This window comes from Panulirus ornatus, chromosome 14 (genome assembly GCF_036320965.1).
Source record: "Panulirus ornatus isolate Po-2019 chromosome 14, ASM3632096v1, whole genome shotgun sequence".
NCBI lineage: Eukaryota > Metazoa > Arthropoda > Malacostraca > Decapoda > Palinuridae > Panulirus > Panulirus ornatus.
This window is the reverse complement of record NC_092237.1, coordinates 48,721,652-48,746,668: the sequence shown is the minus strand read 5'-3', so window position 1 is coordinate 48,746,668 and position 25,017 is coordinate 48,721,652. Positions and strand designations below refer to the sequence as shown.

Below are 25,017 nucleotides of genomic sequence, written 5' to 3'. Positions count from 1 at the left end.
CCTCCCACACCTACCCCCTCACCCTCCCCCACTCTTAGTTCTTTTGTTAGCTCAACTGTGATTTGCTTTCCTGAGTAGATTATCTCTGTTGAAAAAAAAAAGGCCTAATGTTTTCATCTAATACTCTGCCAAAGTGGGCTTTCCTTATTCCATTTAAGTGAAATCATCCTCTCTACGAAGTTTCGATTCTTTTGTTTATCCTCTGCATTCATTTGAGGATTCATGAATTGACCCCAGTACTTGGCAGCAGTCCCGATATCATAAGCTTTGTACAATTTTCTTTCAACTTGTTGATAATTTCCCTATACTTTGCTAATATTTCTTCTGATCTCCCATTAACTGCATTGTTCGTCCCCACCTGAATGAAAAGAATCACTTCTTTGGGATTGTTTGAGAGTATGTCATCAAATTTATCTAGGATGAGGTCTATTTTAGCACATGGATAACACAAGTTCTTCCTGTTTCTACCCTTCGCACAGAACTCCTGATCTTGATGTCTGACTATAGAGTCCCTGATCATCATCTAGTACGCTAAACCTATTGTGAGTGGAGAGTTCGTTGATAGTAGGTTGTTCAGTAGTGCGGCAACAAGTTTTCCTTACAGGTTGGAAGGTGGAAGTATCTTCCAACATCATCTCAACGGTTGCTATCCTACTATCTAAGCTATCTACCCAAGATAATATACCTGTGTCTGTTTCCTTAATTGCAACCACTTTGCTTTCATCGCCAAGAACCAGCTTCCTCTTCACACTGTTTCATCCAACCATCTAGTTTCTTCAAGACTTCACTGTTTTTCCTAACACTTACCTAAAGCCTATGAAATACAATGCAGAGCAAAGGAGAAAATCCCTGGGAACTCCTGATGACATGTAGGGCAGGCAACTTGAGAAGCTGGAGCCATCTACAAGGATTTCACTAAGATTCAAGTGGGTCACTAAGTGGCACATAAAAAGACCTGTTTGAAACTGGGTTGGTGAGGTTAAGTAGTGTGGAAACAAATAAGAAAAATCAAATTGAATTCAAGGTAAGCGATTATAGGCATTTTGTGGAACATCAAAAAGGAAATAATGTTAAAAAGACATTGGCGATATGGAAATGGTTCATTTTGATGCAAGTTCCTGAAACTGAGTTGTAAACATTTCTTCTGTCTTTTGAATATACTCATACATTTTTAGACATTGTAGAAAGAACTGTACCAAAATGGATTGTTATAGAGCAAAATTTAGCCAAAGTTAGGTTGTAGTTAGCAGATAACCAGCGACAAGGGAGGTATATTACGAGTACTACCCACTTTGGTATCGGGAGGGTTCATGATGGCTGAGTTGTGAGCCAGCACTTCAGTGGTTGTCAAGTTGCATTCCTTTGACCCAGGTAGCTGTCTTTTCTCTCTGCCTCACCCACATGTGTACTACTGGCATTCTATCCACAAACATACAATATTACTTTGTCATACATAACACTTGACAATGCTTAACTCACACAGCTCATTCTTTGCAACTCTAGATTTTCCTGCATTGAGCACTATGTGCTAGCCCTACCGTTTGGCAAAATGGGGGGAGCAGTATATACTATTAGGTAGGAAGATTTAGGCAGGAGCATTAGGTAGAAACATTAGGTAGTAGTAGAGGATATGGACATATTTAAGGCAGGAACATTAGGTAGAAGTAGTCAGTAGGAGCCTCTACAAAAACGCTGTGCTGGAGTTGTCCTCTACCAAAAGCCTCTTAAAGGTGAGGCATTAAAGGCTAAGAAGCAGCGCTGGAGTTCACTAGTTATGGAGACTGTTGCCGTGGCCACCCCCTTTTGGGAGTTCCAGGTGAGAATTGGCATCAGAGATATAGATAGATAAACATCATTGACATTAAAGGAATATTTTTCATGCCTGCATGTTTCTGATAAAGAGATGAGAAGAAAATCTTTAAGATGAACACAGGAGAGCTCTGAAAAACCAGTGCTCCCAAAAGATTGATTGTTAATGTAATGCTGCCATAGCTAATTGATTCACTAAAGTTGTCCCTCTCAAGAAGCAACTTCATCTGAACATTTCATGTTTAACTGTAAAAATGGTACATGAAAATAGCTTTGCCTCTAAAAGGAGGATGTATGAAAGTGAAAGACATCTTAGGATTCCTGCCATCAAAGAGAAAATAAAGGAGAGAATAGTTGAGGTTGGATTTGGTATGTGCAGCATTATGTTTATGTTTCTAGATGAAAAAAACTCCCTCTGAATCTCATAAAAGACTTTATTGCTTGAAAAGGAAGAAAGAATGATACCCATTAGGCCCAAGAGCAAATCTGTGAAGAAGCTGGGAGCAGCCATGTTACATGAAATGTGTATGGATAGATACATTCACATGGCGTAGAGGAGCTGACACAAATACAGGTAGCATATACTGCTGACCAGTATCTGAAATGAATAGATGTCATGCTTCCCTCTGTGGGCATTTGAGTCACCAGTGTATAGGAGTGTTCAGAGATTCCTTCCATTGACAAAATGCATTATTTGACTTCAACAAAAGGCATCCTTCTGCATTTTGTTGATCATTATAGATTGTGCAGCTACAAAGATGGAAAAATCTTATTCAGTTTAGGTATATAGATAAATAATTTGTTGTTTTGCTTCATTTTTCTTCCATTTTTTTTTAATTCCAGAGGAAACATTTGCAGCATTATTTTTTTTATTTTTTCAGAATGACACTACAGGTGAAACCTCAGGAAGTGTCATTGGTGATGAGGAGTTTAGTGAATTTGCCTCTTATAGGAGTGGTGGTTTAATTCGTAGTAGACTACAACTTACTCAGAGTCAGACACTTGATTCCCTAAACGAAGTTGCAGCAGCAAAGGCTGGAACTCCATCTACAGTATCCAGGTAAATGTTACCATCCTTTCTTTGACATGTACAGGAAATTGCAAGATCTTTGGTTATGTTGCTTTGCTTTCTTCTGGTCTGATGAGAACTAAAGTTTGTCTTTTTTCCCTTTTTTTCACACTCATGCAATGAGGCTATTCTTTTCCTCTATCATGGCTGTGAAATATAAAAGAGTTATGATACATCTTGGCTGAAATGCAGTGTAATTCAAATAGATTTTGTTCTCTTCTCAGAAACCACCTATCCCACACTTTTTTGGGAAAAGCTATGTCAACCATTCACTGAGAATGATTTTTTATGCCTCTAAGTGATGCCATGTTTTAGACCATTTAAGAGACCAATGGTTATCTTTCCACCTTTCTTCTCAACCAGTTTGCATCTTTTTATGTATGTATCATGTACTTCATGACTTACCAGTGTTTTGATTGTACTTTGAGTTCTTATTTTTTTCTTAGTCATGCTTCTCAAGGGAAAAGTGCTGAGTGCACCTAATTATGCAAAGTGTCAGTTGTACATGTAATATATAATGTACTTTATGAAAGTAGAAAGCTGAGAGTAAATGTGAATAAGAACAATGTTATTAGGTTCAGTGGGGTTTAGGGACAAGTCAATTGGGAGGTAAGTTTGAATGAAGGAAAACTGGAGGAAGTGAAGTGTTTTAGATATCTGGGAGTGGATTTGGCAGCGAATGGAACCATGGAAGTGGAAGTGAGTCACAGGGTGGGGGAGGGGTTGAAGGTTCTGGGAGCGTTGAAGAATGTGTGGAAGGCGAGAACGTTATCTCGGAGAGCAAAAATGGGTATGTTTGAAGGAATGGTGGTCCAACAATGTTATATGGTTGTGAGGCGTGGGCTATAGATAGGGTTGTGCGGAGGAGGATGGATGTGTTGGAAATGAGATGTTTGAGGTGTGATGTGGTTTGATTAAGTAATGAAAGGGTAAGACAGATGTGTGGTAATAAAAAGAGTGTGGTTGAGAGAGCAGAAAAGGGTGTATTGAAATGGTTTGGTCACATAGAGGGAATGAGTGAGGAAAGATTGACAAAGAGGATATATGTGTCAGAGGTGGAGGGAACGAGAAGTGGGGGACCAAATTGGAGGTGGAAGGATGGAGTGAAAAAGATTTTGAGCAATCAGGGCCTGAACACATAGGAGAGTGAAAGGCATGCAAGGAATAGAGTGAATTGGAATGATGTGGTATGCCGAGGTCGACGTGCTGTCAATGGATTGAACCAGGGCATGTGAAGCGTCTGGGGTAAACCGTGGAAAGTTTTGTGGGGCCTGGATGTGGAAAGGGAGTTGTGGTTTTGGTGCATTACTCATGACAGCTAGAGACTGAGTGTGAATGAATGTTGCCTTTGTTGTCTTTTCCTAGCACTACCTCGTGCTCTTGGGGAGAGAGGGGTGCCATTTCATGTGTGGCGGGGTGACAACGGGAATGGATGAAGGCAGCTAGTATGAATATGTACATGTGTATATATGTATATGTTTGTGTATGTATATGTTGAAACGTATGAGTATGTATATGTGCGTGTGTGGGCATGTATGTACATACATGTATACATGGGTGGGTTGGGCCATTCTTTCGTCTGTTTCCTTGCGCTATCTCGCTAACGCGAGAGACAGCGACAATGTATATTGAAAATATGAAGAAAAGAATACTTTATGAAAGTGGTGTAAAAGCAGACAAGAGCATTTACCACTTGAAGAAGACATGGTGCAGGTGAAAGTGGTGAGGAATGAATGTGGAAATGGTGATACATTTTGTAACAAGGTCCAAGAAATCATTTGAATTCCTTAAGATCAACCCAAGTATTGCTGAAGGGACCAGCAAGGTAGTTGATAAATGGGGAGTTCCTGGTGTAATGAGAATGGAAGTTATTGTGTGGATGTCTGTGCTAAAAAGGTTTATTCCTTGGAAACACCTTTTTTTCAGCTCAGGCATGGATGAGAAATGATGGAAGAGAAGAACAAAAGGGTTTGAGTAACTATGTGGCAAGTGGATGAAAAGTTGAGAAAGGTTGTGCTGGATGCTAGAGTTTTGAGAGAATTCTTTGTAGATTGTAAGCATTTTGCAGTTCTTTTAGAGTTGAGGAAGGATTAGGGAGAAGTGGATTTATGGCATAAGGAAGAATAGAGAGGTAAAAGTATTGGCAAGAGGGAAGATGAATCAGGAAGAATGTGAAGAGTATGAAAGAAGGATGACAGAAAGTTTAGATGGAAGAGCAATAAATATAAGAATATAGTCATGTGTGAATGATGTATTTATGATGTTTGGAGGAAGACTGAATAAGAGTGGAAATGCCTGGTGGATGGATGAGATTAGAAATGCTCTGGAAGAGAAGAAAAATGCATATGGTAGATTGCTTGAAAGTAATGTACTTGAGGAAATAAACAAAGGAGGAAGGAAGTAAAAAAGGTGTGTAAGCAGAATGTTAAGAAGCTGATAGAGGAAAGCAAAAAAAGAGAAGATTTAGGAAGAAAGTTGAGTCAAAAGTTTAGGGAAAATAAGAAATTGTATTGGAAGAAGGTGAAAAAGGAAAGCGGTTGGTGTAACATTGGAAATATAAATGTGGGAACTAAGGAAGGGGAGTTACTGAATCAAAAAGAGGAAGTGAAAGGAAGATGGAAAAAGTATTTTAAAGAACCAATGAATGTAGGAGGTGAGGCTTTAGTTGTTACATGCATGGGTATAGAGGATGGAAGAAAAAGGATATAAGTGAAGGTGCATTTAGCAAGGTATGTGAAGGGACAGTTCACAAGAAGGGTGATAATGAGGTTGAAGGTAGGAAAGGCCCCTGGATTGGATGAAATTACATCTGAAATGTTGAAGTATGGAGGAGAAAGTGTGATAGAGTGGATGCATTTGATATGTAATTTGCATGGAAGCAGAAGGTTATGCCTGAAGATTGGATGAATGTAATTATTGTTCCTGAATTCAAAGGAAATGGTGCCAAGATGTATGTATCAATTATAGGTGAATAAGGCTGGGGTAGGACAGAAAGAATTCTGCATCTTCACTCCCTTCATGATATAGGTGACTATAGGGGCAGAAGCTTGAGACTGGAAACCTCCCCTCTCTTATTTCAATTTCTGAAAGATGGAACAGGAGGCAAGTGAGGAGTGCTCATCCTTCTCAAAGGCTCAGGCTGGGGTATCTAAATGTGTGTGGATATAACCAAGATGAGAAGAAAATAGAGACAGATAGTATGAGGAAAGAAACCTGGATGTTCTGGCTCTTGGGTGAGACAAAGTTCAAGGATTAAGGAGAAGGATGGTTTGGAAATGTCTTAGGAGTAAATTAGTGGTGATGGAGCAGGATGGGTAGGGAGTTTTGGTGGTGGGAGGAGTAGGCAAGAGCTGAAGGAGGAGTTGTGGGAGTGTGTGACTGAGTGTAAGAAAGTGAGCTCTAGACTCATGTGGGTATAAATGAAAATGGGTTGCAAAAGATAGGGAATTATTAATGCTTAGCACCTGTACATGAAAAGAAAGATCTTGAGAGACATGTGTTTTGGAAGCAGCTGAGTGATTGTGTCAGCATTTTTTTATGCAAGAGACTGCTATTTAAATGCTAATTCAAATGCAAAGATGGGCAATGTGGCAGTTGACGGTATAATTAAGGGATAAGGGGTATTCAGTATTGCAAATGGAAATGGTGGATAGCTTGCAAAGTTGTGTGGGGAAAAAAGGACTGATTGGGAATACCTGGTTTAAAATAACCATCATACTCAAGTATACATGTGTGAGTAGGAAAGATACTAAAGGATAGGCATGCAAAAGGGAAACTTTTGGATGTGAATGTGCTGTAAGGGATTGCTTGTGGGATAGCTGAACATTACATTGTTGAGGCTAGGGTGAAAATTTATTTAAGTTTTTTTGAAAAGAAGAAACATTATGGGTGAGAAGAGAGTGGTTAGAGTAGGTGAGCTTAGAAAAGAGACCTGTATTAAGAAATATCAGGAGAAATTGAATGAAGAATGGCTAAGGATGAGAGTAAGTGAAGGTTAGGGATTGAGGAGTGGGAGGTACTTAGGGAAGCATTGCTGGCATTTACAAGAAAAATGTTTGGTATGCATAAGATGGGAGATTGGCAGATTAGAGAGGGTAGTGAGTGGTGGGATGACAAAGTAAAGTTCTAGTGAAAGAGAAGAGGTATATGGCAGTACTTACAGGAAAGGAGTGCAAATGATAAGGTGATGTATAAGACAAAGTGGCAGGAGGTCAAGAGTAAGGTGCAGGGGTTGAAAAAATGGGCAGATAAGAGTTGGGGTGAGTTATTATCAGTAAACTTTTGGGAGTATACGGTGTATTGGAAGAAGGTAACTTGTGTGAGAAAAATAAGAAAACAAATTGGAACATCAGTGAAGGGATGAGTGGGGAAGTGATAACAAGTAGTAATGAGAATAGATTGAGTATTTTGAAAGATTGTTAAATGTGTTTAATGATAGCGTAGCAGATGTGAATTGTTTTGGTCAGGGAGGTATGTGAACTGAGAGCTTCAGGGAGAGTAGTTTGGTGAAGAGAGAAGAGGCAGTGAAACCCGTGTTTAAGATGAAATGTGGTAAGGCATCTGGTGTGGATGGTATTGTAGTTGAACTTCATAAGAAAAGGGATGACTGTGTTATTGATTGCTTTGTTAGGATTTTCATGGGGAGGTGCATGAGGATTGGTGGAATGCATGTATAGTGCCATTGTACAAAGGCAAGAGGAAAAAAGCTGAGTTTTTAAACTACAGAGATATAAGTTTGTTAAGTGCACCTGGTACATTGTATGGGTGAGTAGCGATTGAGAGTGTGAAGGCATGTACAGAGCATCAGATTAAGGAGAAACAATGTATTTTCAGGAGTGGTAGAGAATGCGTGGATCAGGTGTTTGGGAGAGTAATGATTAGTTAGTGTTTATTCATGCACTATTTTCTCATTCATTTATGGATGGAAGGCAAATAACATGCAAATTGAGTGTTTCCCTAGTGAGGGAGGCTTGTAAGGACAAAGGTAAATGGAGACTTTGCTATACCCACCCTGTTGAAGGAAGTTCCCAGAGGGAATGGGCATCTTGGTTATTGATAGATAGATAGATAGTTTCCCAGCACTTGAAAAATTTACAAACATAGGTAATCATGATAGCAGTCAGTTCACTGGTATAAGTATCTTACATTCACCCTCATATGTGTACCTGTGGTCATAGTGGTGCATGGCCATTTATGAAACTATCAAGTGATACATGAAATGAAGAAAGTTGGGAACCTCTGCTCTGGGATATTTTCTCGGAAAACAAGGTTTAAGACTCTGGTACTCATTAAATCAAGTGAAGAAATGCTTACTTTTCGCTCTCCACTAAGCCATACCAGCAGCAGCAGCTCACTCATAATGGACCCACCTTTAGCTAGTAAAAGGCTGCCTCAGGAATGACATCCTTAGCCTTCTCCTTCTGGCTGTCTGACAACTCAGAATTCACAGATCAGATTGTAGGCATCAATCCAAACAGCAAGGATACATTGACATCATCACTGAGTGGAGTTGTTGATTGGTTGTAAGGTAGACCTCGGCCAAGCCACACTGCTAATTACATTTACTTCACCAGTAAGATGGGTTAACAGTTTTCATAATTCACATTTGTTTATGAGTTACAATCCTTCCAGCATCTCATTCTGTAGAGAAAATCTGCATTTGAATAGGATTCTCAAAAGTCATTGGTATGCTTGTATGACAAAGATACCTTGTCTTCCTTCTGTTCTTTTCTGATCTCAGTGACACTGAATCAGTATTATGTATCAGTTTGCATAAAATTAAGCAGCTGAGTATCATTACTGACTTTTTGTGGTACTTAGCATGAACAGTATTTTAGATAAATAGCTGTAGGCACTCTTTCATTTACAAGCTGAATTCTCTCTTAGCTTTCATTCACTTTACATATTCTCAATTAGACCCAGAGAAAGCACTATTATCAATAGCCTTTTCATGCATAGATTTTCTGATGACATGAGGGGAAAACTTTTTATTCCTCAAGAAAGCTCTTATCTTAATTATCATATGATTTTTTTTTTTTTTTTTTCAAACTAGTCGCCATTTCCCGTGTTAGCGAGGTAGCGTTAAGAACAGAGGACTGGGCCTTTGAGGGAATATCCTCACCTGGCCCCCTTCTCTGTTCCTTCTTGGGGGGGGGGGGGATTTCCAGCCCCCCCGCTCCCATCTTATGATTTACAGGTGAATATTACCTCCCTTCTTCCCCTCTGTAACCCTATTCTTTTGATTTGCATATAAGGACCAGTCTCCTTAGCAGGGTTGTGAACACGATAGAAGTAGTAGATAAAAGAATTAGGCAGGAGCATTAGGTAGAGGTAGTAGTTAGGAACATTAGGTGGGAGCATTAGTTAAAAGTATTGGGTTGCAACATTAAGCAGGAACATTATGGAGTAGTAGTTGGTAGGAACCTTGGAAAGCACTGCATTATAGTTGCCCTTTTGCTAGTGGTATGTTAAGGGTGAAGCATAAAGGCTAAGAAGCAGCACTGGAATTCACTGCTTTTGCCATAGTCACCATCTTGGGGAGTTCTCAAAAGGAACGGGCATCAGAGATATAGTTAGACAGATTAAATACACCCCTTACCCAACATATGTATGTTTGAAAAACAATTCTTCTTATCATTAACATCCATGATGACAACTCACACACTCTTAGAATATAAAAAGCTTGCCTAAGACCATTGTTATAACCCCGGTATCTTTCTCATCTTCAGTGGATATGGATCAGGTGCAGTATCATCTACAACCCTGAGTGAAGACTCTTTGTCAGTACGGAGCGTCAGTGTTGATGAAACCCCAGACAAGGACCTGCCCGCAAATCATGCCACCGTGGATGTATCAACAATAAGGTATCACATAACATTTCCTGTTAGCACTTACACAAACAGAGGTAATTTACATGGAGATGCACCATTTGTCCAACCATTTCATTTATATCAGGATATTTATCCCTCCATTGAGCTTAACACTGCTTCATCTCAAGATATGTAGGCTTTTAACCTCATACAGTGAGAATATTATCACAAGGCTGTTACACAGGTGGGGTTCTCAAAAATTACAGAAGAATGTTACTATGGCAGGCTCTTATCTTTGTAGATGGTCTGTGGTAATGTGCATGTGGAACATTACACTACAGAAAGTAAGAGCGTAACATCATTCAGAGAAAAAAGTACCTAACATTGACATTAAACATTTTAGATTTTTAAAATCTTCATTTTCACCACCTTCTTTGATAATTATAATGTGCCCCATATAGGTGAAGCCCTTCACAAAACCTGGCAGACAGCTTTCAAGTTTTGAATATCATACATATTTAACAAAGGAATATGGGAAAAATATCATACATATATTATTTTTAGTTCCAAACATTATAACATACCTCATCTGCAAACACTAGACACCTGTTCTCCAGTGGTTGAAGAGGATCCTCACGAAATGTTAACAGCCCCTTATCATTACAGTGTAGCTTGGATTGTTAACACAGATATTGTGATTGAAGCTTTTAACATTCTTCCTGTTAACCCTTAAGCAATTTGCATGGTCCAGAAATTCCATCACGATGGAAGCAAAAAAGTTTTTTCTACTTTATGATCTGATAGATCAGCATTTAGATACAAAGAAAAACCTTTGTGATATTCAGTTCCACTGGTGGGTGAGAGGGCAGAGGAGGGTATGGATGACACATCTGACAGCTCCTGTTGAGAGAGGATGTGATGATTTATCTTTCTGTTGAGCTTGTTTTCCCATTGTACTCAAATCATACAAAGGCACAATACTGGTGGTAAATGACTATTTTTTCTACCTTTTTCCAAATTAGCAAGGAAGTGCCAGGAAGAGACAAAGAAATGGTCTCACTCTCTCACATCCATCCTCTATCTGTCATGTGTAATGCACCTAAACCATAAATCCCAATCTGCAACCAGGCCTTGCAGACTTTACTGTGCTTGTGTTATGCTGCGACTGCTTATGCCTTAGTGAAAATATGGGAATGAATTTAAGTTCTGGTGTCTTATCAAAATCGTTATACTGAACTATGCTGTATCATGACCCTGCTATACCAGGTTCAGGAAAAACAAACTTTATCTCCTTGTCCTCCCTTCTTATCTTAAAATGAGGAAGGATTGCCCCAGATGTGTCAGCTACACACTCTCCTTCTACTCACGCAGCACTCCCCTAGGTCGATGCAACTACCTACAGTGTGTCTCTCTGCCACCATGCTCATTCATGTTTTATCAGTCCATGGTTCCCGTAGTTTTTTATTGCCTGTTTTTTATTTATCCTGGTAGTACATTGATAGTCTTTCTAGCTTTCTTGTAGGGCTCTTGTATTTATGTTTAAAATCTTTGTTGCATATATTCCATGGTATTTTTGCAGGCTTACAAACTCCGTTTCTTCCTTATTGTAAGCAGCACTTTTTAAGTCCATAATATTGACTTTCATCCATTCATTTGGTTGACATGCATAGATTATCATGTATCTTTTTCTTTACTCTTCTTTCTGTGCCATGAATTCCTGGTTCTTTTAGCCTCTCATGGTAGATCGTATGTTCAATCCCCTTGATTTAGCTTGTGAACTATCAAAATTCACGCTTGTTTATTTCAGTGTATTTGGTTGATAACCAGATAGTTAGGGTTGGTTCACGTTTCCTACCCTTAAAAACTCAAAAATTCATATTTTCAGGTTTGATGATTTTTGTTTATGTTTGAAAGATAATCATATTACAATAAAGAAAAGTTATGTAAGGGTGCTTTTAGGCCATTAACATCCTTCTGAGAATATTTAAAAGTTGAGAGTGCTTCATCAGTTAGGAATGCTGAGGGCAAACTGCTGACAGCTGTTAGATTCATGTGATGTGTGGACTGCCCCACTTTTATCTTCTTTTTTTTATTTCTCTTCCTGTACTTCGAGTAATTGACTACTGTCTTTATAACAGAATGAATTGTTTTCAATAATGAGCCATAATATTTATACAAAGAGGATATGTGTGTCAGAGGTGGAGGGAAGAAGGAGAAGCGGGAGACCAAATTGGAGGTGGAAGGATGGAGTGAAAAAGATTCTGAGCAATCGGAGCCTGAACATACAGGTGGGCGAAAGGCATGCAAGGAATAGAGTGAATTGGAACAATGTGGTATACTGGGGTCGATATGCTGTTAATGGATTGTACTAGGGCATGTGAAGCATCTGGGGTAAACCATGGAAAGTTGTGTGGGGCCTGGATATGGAAAGGGAGCTGTGGTTTCAGTGCATTATACATGACAACTAGAGACTGAGTGTGAACGAATGTAGCCTTTTTTGTCCTTTCCTGATGCTACCTTGCTGGAGGGGTGATGCTATTTCATATGTGATAGAGTGACGACGGAAATGGATAAAGGCAGTACGTATGAATATGTACATGTTTATATATGTATATGTCTGTGTATGTTTATGTATGTATACATTGAAAGGTATATGGGCATTTATGTATATACATGTGTATGTGGGTGGGTCGGGCCATTCCTCATCTGTTTCCTTGTGCTACCTCACTGACACGGGAGACAGCAATTAAGTTTAATAGATGAATAATGAAATATATCTTATTTGAAACAGCAAATTAAAATTTGTGTAAAATTATCTGATATCTTTATTAGTGAATGACATGGCATGGGCAAAACATGCCCCAATCAAGGCTATCTTAGGTGAAAGAAAGAAGTCGAAGATAAAGAAAGAAATTAATCAGGGTTCTGATATTGTTTTGTAGATGTGAGACTTAAGGGAGGAAAAGTTATACAGAATGAAGGATGAAATAAGGAAGAGAATTCACAGCTTAGTTGTTTAAGGGAAGAAAGAGGCATCATAATGGCTTGTGCTCAAGTAGCCAATCTCCACACAGAAACTGTGGTAAGCAGCAGCCAAACTCAAGCCATGGGTCCAAACCTTGGGAGTCTAGGGATCCATCAGGCAGTTCATGAGAACAGTGGCTAAGATTCTACCCATATGATAAAGAGAAAGTAGTAACATTGCAGCGCATGGAAAGGGAAGTTTGAAGAGAGGTGATGCTGGAGATAATGAGACAGAAGGCTTTTGATTCCACTCTGGTTAATAGAGAGGTCAGGGATGAGCCACCTTAGATAAGTAAGCAGTATTCCATACTTGAGGAAATAAAACCTCTTTAGCTTCTTACAAGAGAGATAATTATGGAAGCAAACTTTGTGATGTTAATCATGTGGAGTCTCCAGAATAGAGTGGAGGATATGGCTATAGCCAACATGATTATGTTATTACAGGGTTGAATTGTGTTTTGAAGTTGAAAAGAGGGAAACAAATGATCCTAAGATGGAGATTAAGGGAAAACTTGGGTTTCAGTACTTTTAAAGTAAAAAAGGTTACTGCTTCCATGCTGCAAGATAATGCACACATCAGAATTGAGCTAGAAAGTTTGGTTAGTACAAGAAAGAAAGCTTGTATTAAGGGAGGAGGGGAGGAAAAGTGAGATGAAGAGTCTAAAGTGGAATTATCATTATAAGAGTAAATTTTAGGGAGAATAAAAAGCTGTTTTGGAAGGAGGTAAATAAAGTGCGTAAGACAAGGGAACAAATGGGAACTTCAGTGAAGGGGGCTAATGGGGAGGTGATAACAAGTAGAGGTGATGTGAGGAGATGGAGTGAGTATTTTGAAGGTTTGTTGAATGTGTTTGATGATAGAGTGGCAGATATAGGGTGTTTTGGTCAAGGTGGTGTGCAGAGTGAGAGGGTTAGGGAAAATGATTTGGTAAACAGAGAAGAGGTAGTAAAAGCTTTGTGGAAGATGAAAGCCGGCAAGGCAGCAGGTTTGGATGGTATTGCAGTGGAATTTATTAAAAAAGGGAGTGACTGTATTGTTGACTGGTTGGTAAGGTTATTTAATGTATGTATGACTCATGGTGAGGTGCCTGAGGATTGGCAGAATGCTTGCATAGTGCCATTGTTTGTACAAAGGCAAAGGGAATAAAAGTGAGTGCTCAAATTACAGAGGTATAAGTTTGTTGAGTATTCCTGGAAAATTATATGGGAGGATATTGATTGAGAGGGTGAAGGCATGTACAGAGCATCAGACTGGGGAAGAGCAGTGTGGTTTCATAAGTGGTACAGGATGTGTGGATCAGGTGTTTGCTTTGAAGAATGTATGTGAGGAATACTTAGAAAAGCAAATGGTTTTTGTATGTAGCATTTATGGATCTGGAGAAGGCTGATAGAGTTGATAGAGATGCTCTGTGGAAGGTATTAAGAATATATGGTGTGGGAGGTAAGTTGTTAGAAGCAGTGAAAAGTTTTCATTTAGGATGTAAGGCATGTGTACGTGTAGGAAGAGAGGAAAGTGATTGGTTCTCAGTAAATGTAGGTTTGCGGCAGGGGTGTGTGATGTCTCCATGGTTGTTTAATTTGTTTATGGATGGGGTTGTGAGGGAGGTGAATGCAAGAGTTTTGGAAAGAGGGGCAAGTATGCAGTCTGCTGTGGATGAGAGAGCTTGGGAAGTGAGTCAGTTGTTGTTCGCTGATGATACAGTGCTGGTGGCAGATTCATGTGAGTCAGTTGTTTTTCGCTGATGATACAGCGCTGGTGGCTGATTCGTGTGAGAACCTGCAGAAGCTGGTGACTGAGTTTGGTAAAGTTTGTGAAAGAAGAAAGCTGAGAATACATGTGAGTAAGAGCAAGGTTATTAGGTACAGTAGGGTTGAGAGACAAGTCAATTGGGAGGTAAATTTGAATGGAGAAAAACTGGGGAAGTGAAGTGTTTTAGATATGTGGGAGTGGATTTGGCAGCGGATGGAACCATGGAGGCAGAAGTGAATCATAGGGTGGGGGAGGGGGCGAAAGTTCTGGGAGCGTTGAAGAATGTGTGGAAGTCGAGAACTTTATCTCGGACAGCAAAAATGGCTATGTTTGAAGGATTAGTAGTTCCAACAATGTTATATGGTTGCGAGGCGTGGGCTATAGATAGAGTTGTGCGCAGGAGGGTGGATGTGCTGGAAATGATATGGTTGAGGACAATATGTGGTGTGAGGTGGTTTGATCGATTAAGTAATAATAGGGTAAGAGAGATGTGTGGTAATAAAAAGAGTGTGGTTGAGAGAGCAGAAGAGGGTGTTTTGAAATGGTTTGGTCACATGGAGAGAATGAGTGAGGAAAGATTGACCAAGAGGATATATGTGTCAGAGGTGGAGGGAACGAGAAGTGGAAGACCAAATTGGAGGTGGAAAGATGGAGTGAAAAAGATTTGGAGTGATTGGGGCCTGAACATGCAGGAGGGTGAAAGGCGTGCAAGGAATAGAGTGAATTGGAACGATGTGGTAATCTGGGGTCGACGTGCTGTCAGTGAATTGAACCAGGGCATGTGAAGCGTCTGGGGTAAACCATGGAAAGTTGTGTGGGGCCTGGATGTGGAAAGGGAGCTGTTGTTTCGGTGCATTATTACATGACAGCTAGAGACTGAGTGTGAACGAATGTGGCCTTTGTTGTCTGTTCCTAGCACTACCTCGCGCACATGCAGAGGGAGGGGGTTGTTATTTCATGTGTGGCAGGGTGGCAATGGGAATGAATGAAGGCAGACTATGAATTATGTACATGTGTATATATGTATACCTCTGTGTGTGTATATATATGTATACATTGAGATGTATAGGTATATATATTTGCATGTGTGGACGTTAATGTATATACATGTGTATGTGGGTGGGTTGGGCCATTCTTTTGTCTGTTTCCTTGCACTACCTTGCTAACGCAGAATAAGGATAGAAGTAGAAGAGAGTAGGGTACTTATTGAGAGGAAAGAGAGTAGGCAGAAAAGGACAGAACCCTGAGGAACACTGCTCTTGAAAGGATAGTTGGGCAAAGTCATTCCATCTGCAAGAGAAGTGTGAGTTATGCACAAGGTAGGAATGGGCAAACAAGAAAGGATAGTGAGTGACCACCACCAAAATAATGTCCTTTTTCCAAGAATTATGAAATGGCCAGGCTATCCAGTTGTTGGCTAAGGGGATGATGACATCATTGCCAGGTAGGGGTTGCTTATTGGCAGATTATCAAAGTATGAAGGACTGTAATCACACCAGAAGGCTAGAGGTGAGAGGATTCTATGATTCTGAGAGTTTCTCTGAGCTTGCTGGACACTGCCTTAGAGAGAAAGTTTTTCATTCTTTAGAATTCACTTTTCTAGTAAGCGCTGCAACTCTGAAGTGCTGAATTATAAGAAGTTCAGATTTATAGCAAAATTGTTATATTCAGCAATAATGGATATCATGGCTTAAATTTTTCTTTTACAAACTGAGTTTTTTTCTTCACTGAAGGGCAGTGCAGCTGTCATTTGTTTCCACATTTGTTAATATCTTAAGTATGGTTAACCCCTTTCTTTGAAAATTTGAGTAAGAGGTACTGGTACCTTTTGAACTTAGTCATGTAGTTATGTCATTTGTTGTACCTGGTTTACAAATTTATCAACTCCTGATATGATTTTAAGCAAAACCCCTTGAGATTTTTCATACCCTTTCTTCTCCTTCCCCCTTTTCGTGTTTACAGTTCAAGGATCTCCTTTTAGTCTTTTTATATTTTCTCCTGATATATTTTTATGACATAGACTTCCTTACCTTCCTTTTTTCTACATTTCTTTCAGATCACAAAGAATTGAGGCCAAAAGTGAATGTAGGATTCCCTGTGTTTGACATTTCAAAGCTTAGTAGCTGTAACTACCAACATGGTTAATAGTTGTTTTCCAGATGTGTAGTATACTGCTGTGAATTTTTAAAGTTGTCTTCACTCATATAGGATGTTGGTTGAAACATATAAGACAGTAACCACAGCCCCTGTTTTCAGCTGAAACAACCCCTTTTAAGCTTAAATGAGGACTTAAGCCTCCTCATTTATGTTGGATTTTAAGGTTACACCCAACACTTTGTCTGCCCGCCATATAAGAGCTCTGAGCGTTCCTATGAAAAGTTAGTACTTCCCTGCATATTTCTATTGGATATTTTCTTGTAATAAAAAAGTGCTACAATTTTTTGTCATTGTTTTGAATGAGAATACTCTGTTTTCAGCTCTGGTGAGAGTGATTCCAGTGACACAAGGACAGTAATCAATCAACAGTTGGAGAGTCTTCACCTTAATGAGTCTGCTGATGCCACTAATAACAGTCCTTGTCAGATTCATTCTGAAAGTGAGGTCAGAATAATTGAAGATGAGAAAAATGCAGAAAATTCAAAAAGTCACAAGGCAAACTCTTGTAATGCCAACTTATCGACATTTATAAATACTACTTCTCCAAAATCGATGAGTCCAGTTTCTCCTGCTTTATCATCTTCTTCATCCACTTCATCAATATCCATGACAAATTGCTCAGAGGTAGTGATGAGACGTGGCATTTCTAACAAGAGGAATCCCACTCATCGCCTGTCCTTCCCCTTAGCTCAGTCTCAGTCATCTATGACTGATTCTCACACAATGAATGGAACTTCACCTGCATCATCCTCTGAATGTGTTGGTAAGAATTTATTTATAAGTATGGCACATGAACGATATATTTATGTATTTTTTTTTCATACATATTTGCCATTTCCTGTGTTAGCAAGGTAACGTTAATAACAGAGGATTGAGCCTAGGAGGGAGAATCCTCACATGGTCCCCTTCTTTGATCTTTCTCTTGGAAAAGTTAAAACTGTAGGGGAATTTCCAGCCTCCTGCTCCCTCCCCTTTTAGTTGCCTTTTACAACACGTAGGGAATACATGGGAAGTTCTCTTTCTCTCCAATCCCCAGGGATAATTAATGTATGTATATATATGTACATACATGCACACCCACATATACATACCTATACATTTTGATGTATACATACATATACATACCTGGACATAAATATATACACATGTACATATTCATACTTGCTGCCCTCATACATTCCCGTCGCCACCCCGCCATACATGAAAAGGTACCCCCCTCCCCCCAGATGTGCATGAGGTAGCGCTAGGAAAAGACAACAAAGGCCTCATACTTTGCAGAAGATGAAAGCCAGCAAGGCTGCAGGTTTGGATGGTATTGCATTGGAATTTATTAAAAAAGGGGGTGACTGTATTATTGACTGGTTGGTAAGGTTATGTAATGTATGTATGACTCATGGTAAGGTGCCTGAGGATTGGCGGAATGCGTGCATAGTGCCATTGTACAAAGGCAAAGGGGATAAGAGTGAGTGCTCAAATTTCAGAGGTATAAGTTTGTCGAGTATTCCTGGTAAATTATATGGGAGGATATTGATTGAGAGGGTGAAGGCATGTGTGGTTTCAGAAGTGGTAGAGGATGTGTGGATCAGGTGTTTGCTTTGAAGAATGTATGTGAGAAATACTTAGAAAAGCAAATGGATTTGTATGTAGCATTTATGGATCTGGAGAAGGCATATGATAGAGTTGATAGAGATGCTCTGTGGAAGGTATTAAGAATATATGGTGTGGGAGGCAAGTTGTTAGAAGCAGTGAAAAGTTTTTATCGAGGTTGTAAGGCATGTGTACGTGTAGGAAGAGAGGAAAGTGATTGGTTCTCAGTGAATGTAGGTTTGCGGCAGGGGTGTGTGATGTCTCCATGGTTGTTTAATTTATTTATGGATGGGGTTGTTAGGGAGGTGAATGGAAGAGTTTTGGAAATAGGGGCAAGTATGAAGTCTGTTGTGGATGAGAGAGCTTGGGAAGTGTCAGTTGTTGTTCACTGATGATACAGCGCTGGTGGCTGATTCATGTGAGAAACTGCAGAAGCTGGTGACTGTGTTTGGTAAGGTGTGTGAAAGAAGAATGTTAAGAGTAAATGTGAATAAGAGCAAGGTTATTAGGTACAGTAGGGTTGAGGGTCAAGTCAATTGGGAGGTAAGTTTGAATGGAGAAAAACTGGAGGAAGTAAAGTGTTGTAGATATCTGGGAGTGGATCTGGCAGCGGATGGAACCATGGAAGCGGAAGTGGATCATAGGGTGGGGGAGGGGGCGAAAATCCTGGGAGCCTTGAAGAATGTGTGGAAGTCGAGAACATTATCTCAGAAAGCAAAAATGGGTATGTTTGAAGGAATTGTGGTTCCAACAATTTTGTATGGTTGCGAGGCGTGGGCTATGGATAGAGTTGTGCGCAGGAGGGTGGATGTGCTGGAAATGAGATGTTTGAGGACAATGTGTGGTGTGAGGTGGTTTGATCGAGTAAGTAACGTAAGGGTAAGAGAGATGTGTGGAAATAAAAAGAGCGTGGTTGAGAGAGCAGAAGAGGGTGTTTTGAAATGGTTTGGGCACATAGAGAGAATGAGTGAGGAAAGATTGACCAAGAGGATATATGTGTCGGAGGTGGAGGGAACGAGGAGAAGTGGGAGACCAAATTGGAGGTGGAGAGATGGAGTGAAAAAGATTTTGTGTGATCGGGGCCTGAACATGCAGGAGGGTGAAAGGAGGGCAAGGAATAGAGTGAATTGGATCGATGTGGTATACCGGGGTTGATGTGCTGTCAGTGGATTGAATCAGGGCATGTGAAGTGTCTGGGGTAAACCATGGAAAGCTGTGTAGGTATGTATATTTGCGTGTGTGGACGTGTATGTATATACATGTGTATGGGGGTGGGTTGGGCCATTTCTTTCGTCTGTTTCCTTGCGCTACCTTGCAAACGTGGGAGACAGTGATAAAGCAAAAAAAAAAAAAAATATATATATATATATATATATATATATATATATATATATATATATGTACATACATGCACACCCACATATACATACCTATACATTTTGATGTATACATACATATACATACACGGACATACATATATACACATGTACATATTCATACTTGCTGCCCTCATACATTCCCGTCGCCACCCCACAATACATGAAAAGGTACCCCCCTCCCCCCAGATGTGCATGAGGTAGCGCTAGGAAAAGATAACAAAGGCCTCATTCATTCACTTTCAGTCTCTAGCTATAATGTGTAATGCACCAAAACCACAGCTCCCTCTCCACATCTAAGCCCCACAAAACTTTCCATAGTTCACCCCAGATGCTTTGCATGCCCTAGGTCAATCCATTGACAGCACGTCGACCCCGGTGTACCTTATCGTTTCAATTCACTCTATACCTTGCATGCCTTTCATCCTCCTGCATGTTCAGGCCCCAATCACTCAAAATCTTTTTCACTCCATCCATCCACTTCCAATTTAGTCTCCCACTTCTCCTCATTCTGTCCACCTCTAACACATATATCCTCTTTGTCAATCTATCCTCACTCATTCTTTCCATGTGACCTAACCATTTCAATACATCCTCTTCTGCTCTCTCAACCACACTCTTTATATTACCACACATCTCTCTTACCCTTTCATTACTTACTCGATCAAACCATCTCACACCACATATTGTCCTCATACATTTCATTTCCAACACATCCACCCTCCTCCGTACAGCCTTATCTATATAGCCCATGCCTCGCAACCATATAACATTGTTGGGACCACTATTCCTTCAAACATACCCATTTTTGCTCTCTGAGATAATGTTCTGGTCTTCCACACATTTTTCACCGCTCCCAGAACCTTCGCCCCCTCCCCCACCTTGTGACTCACTTCCACTTCCATGACTCAATCTGCTGCCAAATCTGCTCCCAGATATCTAAAATACTTTACTTCCTCTTCTCCATTCAAACTTACCTCCCAATTGAATTGTCCCTCAACCCTACTGAACCTAATAACCTTGTCATATTCACATTTACTCTCAGCTTTCATCTTTCACACACTTTACAAAACTCAAGTCACCAACTTCTGCAGTTTCTCTCCCGAATCAACCACCAGCGCTGTATCATCAGCAAACAGCAACTGATTCACTTCCCAAGCCCTCTCATCCACAACAGACTGTATACCTGCCCCTCTCTCCAGAACTCTTGCATTCACCTCCCTAACAGCCCTATCCATAAACAAACAATCATGGAGACATCAAGCACCCCTGCCGCAAACCAACATTCACTGGGAACCAATCACTTTCCTCTCTTCCTATCTGTACACGTGCCTTACTTCCTTGATAAAAGCTTTTCAGGGCTTCTAGCAACTTACCTTTCTCACCATATACTCTTAATACCTTCCAAAAACATCTCTATCAACTCTTATCATATGCCTTCTCCAGATCCGTAGATGCTACATACAAGTATGTATATACATGTGTATGTGGGTGGGTTGGGCCATTCTTTCGTCTGTCTCCTTGCGCTACCTTGCTAACGTGGGAGACAGCGACAAAGCAAAATAAATACTTCCCACGCATTCCTCACGTGTCGTAGAAGGCGACTAAAGGGGACGGGAGCGGGGGGCTGGAAACCCTCCCCTCCTTGTATTTTAACTTTCTAAAAGGGGAAACAGAAGAAGGAGTTACACGGGGAGTGCTCATCCTCCTCGAAGGCTCTGATTGGGGTGTCTCAATGTGTGTGGATGTAACCAAGATGAGAAAAAAGGAGAGATAGGTAGTATGTTTGAGGAAAGGAACCTGGATGTTTTGGCTCTGACTGAAACGAAGCTCAAGGGTAAAGGGGAAGAGTGTTTTGGGAGTAAAGTCAGGGGTTAGTGAGAGGACAAGAGCAAGGGAAGGTGTAGCACTACTCCTGAAACAGTTGTGGGAGTATGTGATAGAGTGTAAGAAAGTAAACTCAAGATTGATATGGGTAAAACTAAAAGTGGATGGAGAGAGATGGGTGATTATTGGTGCATAAGCACCTGGGCATGAGAAGAGAGATCATGAGAGGCAAGTGTTTTGGGAGCAGCTGAGTGAGTGTGTTTGTAGTTTTGATGCATGAGACCGAGTTATAGTGATGGGTGATTTGAATGCGAAGGTGAGTAATGTGGCAGTTGAGGGAATAATTGTGTACATGGGGTGTTCAGTGTTGTAAATGGAAATGGTGAAGAGCTTGTAGATTTATGTGCTGAAAAAAGACTGGTGATTGGGAATTGGGAACACCTTGTTTAAAAAGAGAGATATACATAAATATGGATCATAGGGTGGGGGAGGGGGCGAAAATTCTGGGAGCCTTGAAGAATGTGTGGAAGTCGAGAACATTATCTTGGAAAGCAAAAATGGGTATGTTTGAAGGAATAGTGGTTCCAACAATGTTGTATGGTTGCGAGGCGTGGGCTGTGGATAGAGTTGTGCGCAGGAGGATGGATGTGCTGGAAATGAGATGTTTGAGGACAATGTGTGGTGTGAGGTGGTTTGATCGAGTAAGTAACATAAGGGTAAGAGAGATGTGTGGAAATAAAAAGAGCGTGGTTGAGAGAGCAGAAGAGGGTGTTTTGAAATGGTTTGGGCACATGGAGAGAATGAGTGAGGAAAGATTGACCAAGAGGATATATGTGTCGGAGGTGGAGGGAACGAGGAGAAGAGGGAGACCAAATTGGAGGTGGAAAGATGGAGTGAAAATGATTTTGTGTGATCGGGGCCTGAACATGCAGGAGGGTGAAAGGAGGGCAAGGAATAGAGTGAGTTGGGTCGAGGTGGTATACCGGGGTTGACGTGCTGTCAGTGGATTGAATCAGGGCATGTGAAGCTTCTGGGGTGGGCCATGGAAAGCTGTGTAGGTATGTATATTTGCGTGTGTGGACGTATGTATGTACATGTGTATGGGTGTGGGTTGGGCCATTTCTTTCGTCTGTTTCCTTGCGCTACCTCGCAAATGCGGGAGACAGCGAAAAAAAAAAAATAATGTATGTAAGTAGGAGAGATGGCCAGAGAGCATTATTGGATTACATGTTAATTGATAGGCATGCGAAAGAGAGACTTTTGGATGTTAATGTGCTGAGAGATGCAACTGGAGGGATGTCTGATCATTATCTTGTGGAGGCGAAGGTCAAGATTTGTAGAGGTTTTCAGAAAAGAAGAGAGAATGTTGGGGTGAAGAGAGTGGTGAGAGTAAGTGAGCTTGGGAAGGAGACTTGTGTGAGGAAGTACCAGGAGAGACTGAGTACAGAATGGAAAAAGGTGAGAACAAAGGAGGTAAGGGGAGTGAGGGAGGAATGGGATGTATTTAGGGAAGCAGTGATGGCTTGCGCAAAAGATGCTTGTGGCATGAGAAGCGTGGGAGGTGGGCAGATTAGAAAGGATAATGAGTGGTGGGATGAAGTAAGATTATTAGTGAAAGAGAAGAGAGAGGCATTTGGACAATTTTTGGAGGGAAATATTGCAAACAAATGGGAGATGTATAAAAGAAAGAGGTAGGAGGTCAAGAGAAAGGTGCAAGAGGTGAAAAAGAGGGCAAATGAGAGTTGGGGTGAGAAAGTAACATTAAATTTTAGGGAGAATAAAAAGGTGTTTTGGAAGGAGGTAAATAAAGTGCGTAAGACAAGGGAACAAATGGGGACTTCAGTGAAGGGGGCAAATGGGGAGGTGATAACAAGTAGTGGTGATGTGAGATGGAGTGAGTATTTTGAGGGTTTGTTTAATGTGTTTGATGATAGAGTGGCAGATATAGGGTGTTTTGGTCGAGGTGGTGTGCAAGGTGAGAGGGTTAGGGAAAAATCATTTGATAAACAGAGAAGAGGTAGTAAAAGCTTTGCGGAAGATGAAAGCCAGCAAGGCAGCGGGTTTAGATGGTATTGCTGTGGAATTTATTAAAAAAGGGGGTGACTGTATTGTTGACTGGTTGGTAAGGTTATGTAATGTATGTATGACTCATGGTTAGGTGCCTGAGGATTGGCGGAATGCTTGCATAGTGCCATTGTACAAAGGCAAAGGGGATAAAAGTGAGTGCTCATATTACAGAGGTATAAGTTTGGGGAGTATTCCTGGGAAATTATATGGGAGGGTATTGATTGAGAGGGTGAAGGCATGTACAGAGCATCAGATTGGGGAAGAGCAGGGTTTCAGAAGTGGTAGAGGATGTGTGGATCAGGCGTTTGCTTTGAAGAATGTATGTTAGAAATCCTTAGAAAAGCAAATGGATTTGTATGTAGCATTTATGGATCTGGAGAAGGCATATGATAGAGATGCTCTGTGGAAGGTATTAAGAATATATGGTGTGGGAGGCAAGTTGTTAGAAGCAGTGAAAAGTTTTTATCGAGGATGTAAGGCATGTGTACATGTAGGAAGAGAGGAAAGTGATTGGTTCTCAGTGAATGTAGGTTTGCAGCAGGGGTGTGTGATGTCTCCATGGTTGTTTAATTTATTTATGGATGGAGTTGTTAGGGAGGTGAATGCAAGAGTTTTGGAAAGAGGGGCAAGTATGCAGTCTGTTGTGGATTAGAGAGCTTGGGAAGTGAGTCAATTGTTGTTCGCTGATGATATAGGGCTGGTGGCTGATTCGTGTGAGAAACTGCAGAAGCTGGTGACTGAGTTTGGTAAAGAGTGTGAAAGAAGAAAGCTGAGAATAAATGTGAATAAGAGCAAGGTTATTACGTACAGTAGGGTTGAGGGAGAAGTCAATGGGGAGGTAATTTTGAATGGAGAAAAACTGGAGGAAATGAAGTGTTTTATATATGTGGGAGTGGATTTGGCAGCAGATGGAACCATGGAAGCGGAAGTGAATCATAGGGTGGGGGAGGGGGCGAAAGTTCTGGGAGCGTTGAAGAATGTGTGGAAGTCAATAACATTATCTTGGAAAGCAAAAATGGCTATGTTTGAAGGAATAGTGGTTCCAACAATGTTATATGGTTGCGAGGCGTGGGCTATGGATAGAGTTGTGTGCAGGAAGGTGGATGTGATGGAAATGAGATGTTTGAGGACAATATGTGGTGTGAGGTGGTTTAATCAAGTAAGTAATAATACGGTAAGAGAGACGTGTGGTAATAAAAAGAGTGTGGTTGAGAGAGCAGAAGAGGGTGTTTTAAAGGGTTTGGTCACATGGAGAGAATGAGTGAGGAAAGATGGACCAAAAGGGTATATGTGTCAGAGGTGGAGGGAACGAGGAGAAGTGGGCGACCAATTGGAGGTGGAAAGATGGAGTGAAAAAGATTTTGAGTGATCTGGGCCTGAACATGCAGGAGGGTGAAAGGCGTGCAAGGAATTGAGTGAATTGGAACAATGTGGTATACCGGGGTCGACGTGCTGTCAATGGATTGAACCAGGGCATGTGAAGTGTCTGGGGTAAACCATGGAAAGTTCTGTGGGGCCTTGATGTGGAAAGGGAGCTGTGGT

The 25,017-nt window shown here is 40.7% G+C and overlaps 1 protein-coding gene across 1 annotated transcript in view; it reads left to right on the top strand.

Annotated features, from left to right (window-relative positions):
* Khc-73 (Kinesin heavy chain 73) overlaps positions 1–25,017 on the top strand; it is a 785,588-nt gene that overhangs the window by 745,956 nt on the left and 14,615 nt on the right. Inside the window, exons 33-35 of the mRNA XM_071670193.1 lie at positions 2,691–2,869; positions 9,607–9,741; positions 16,939–17,381. Of these exons, the coding sequence (XP_071526294.1) occupies positions 2,691–2,869; positions 9,607–9,741; positions 16,939–17,381 (757 nt within the window). The remainder of the gene's footprint in view (positions 1–2,690; positions 2,870–9,606; positions 9,742–16,938; positions 17,382–25,017) is intronic.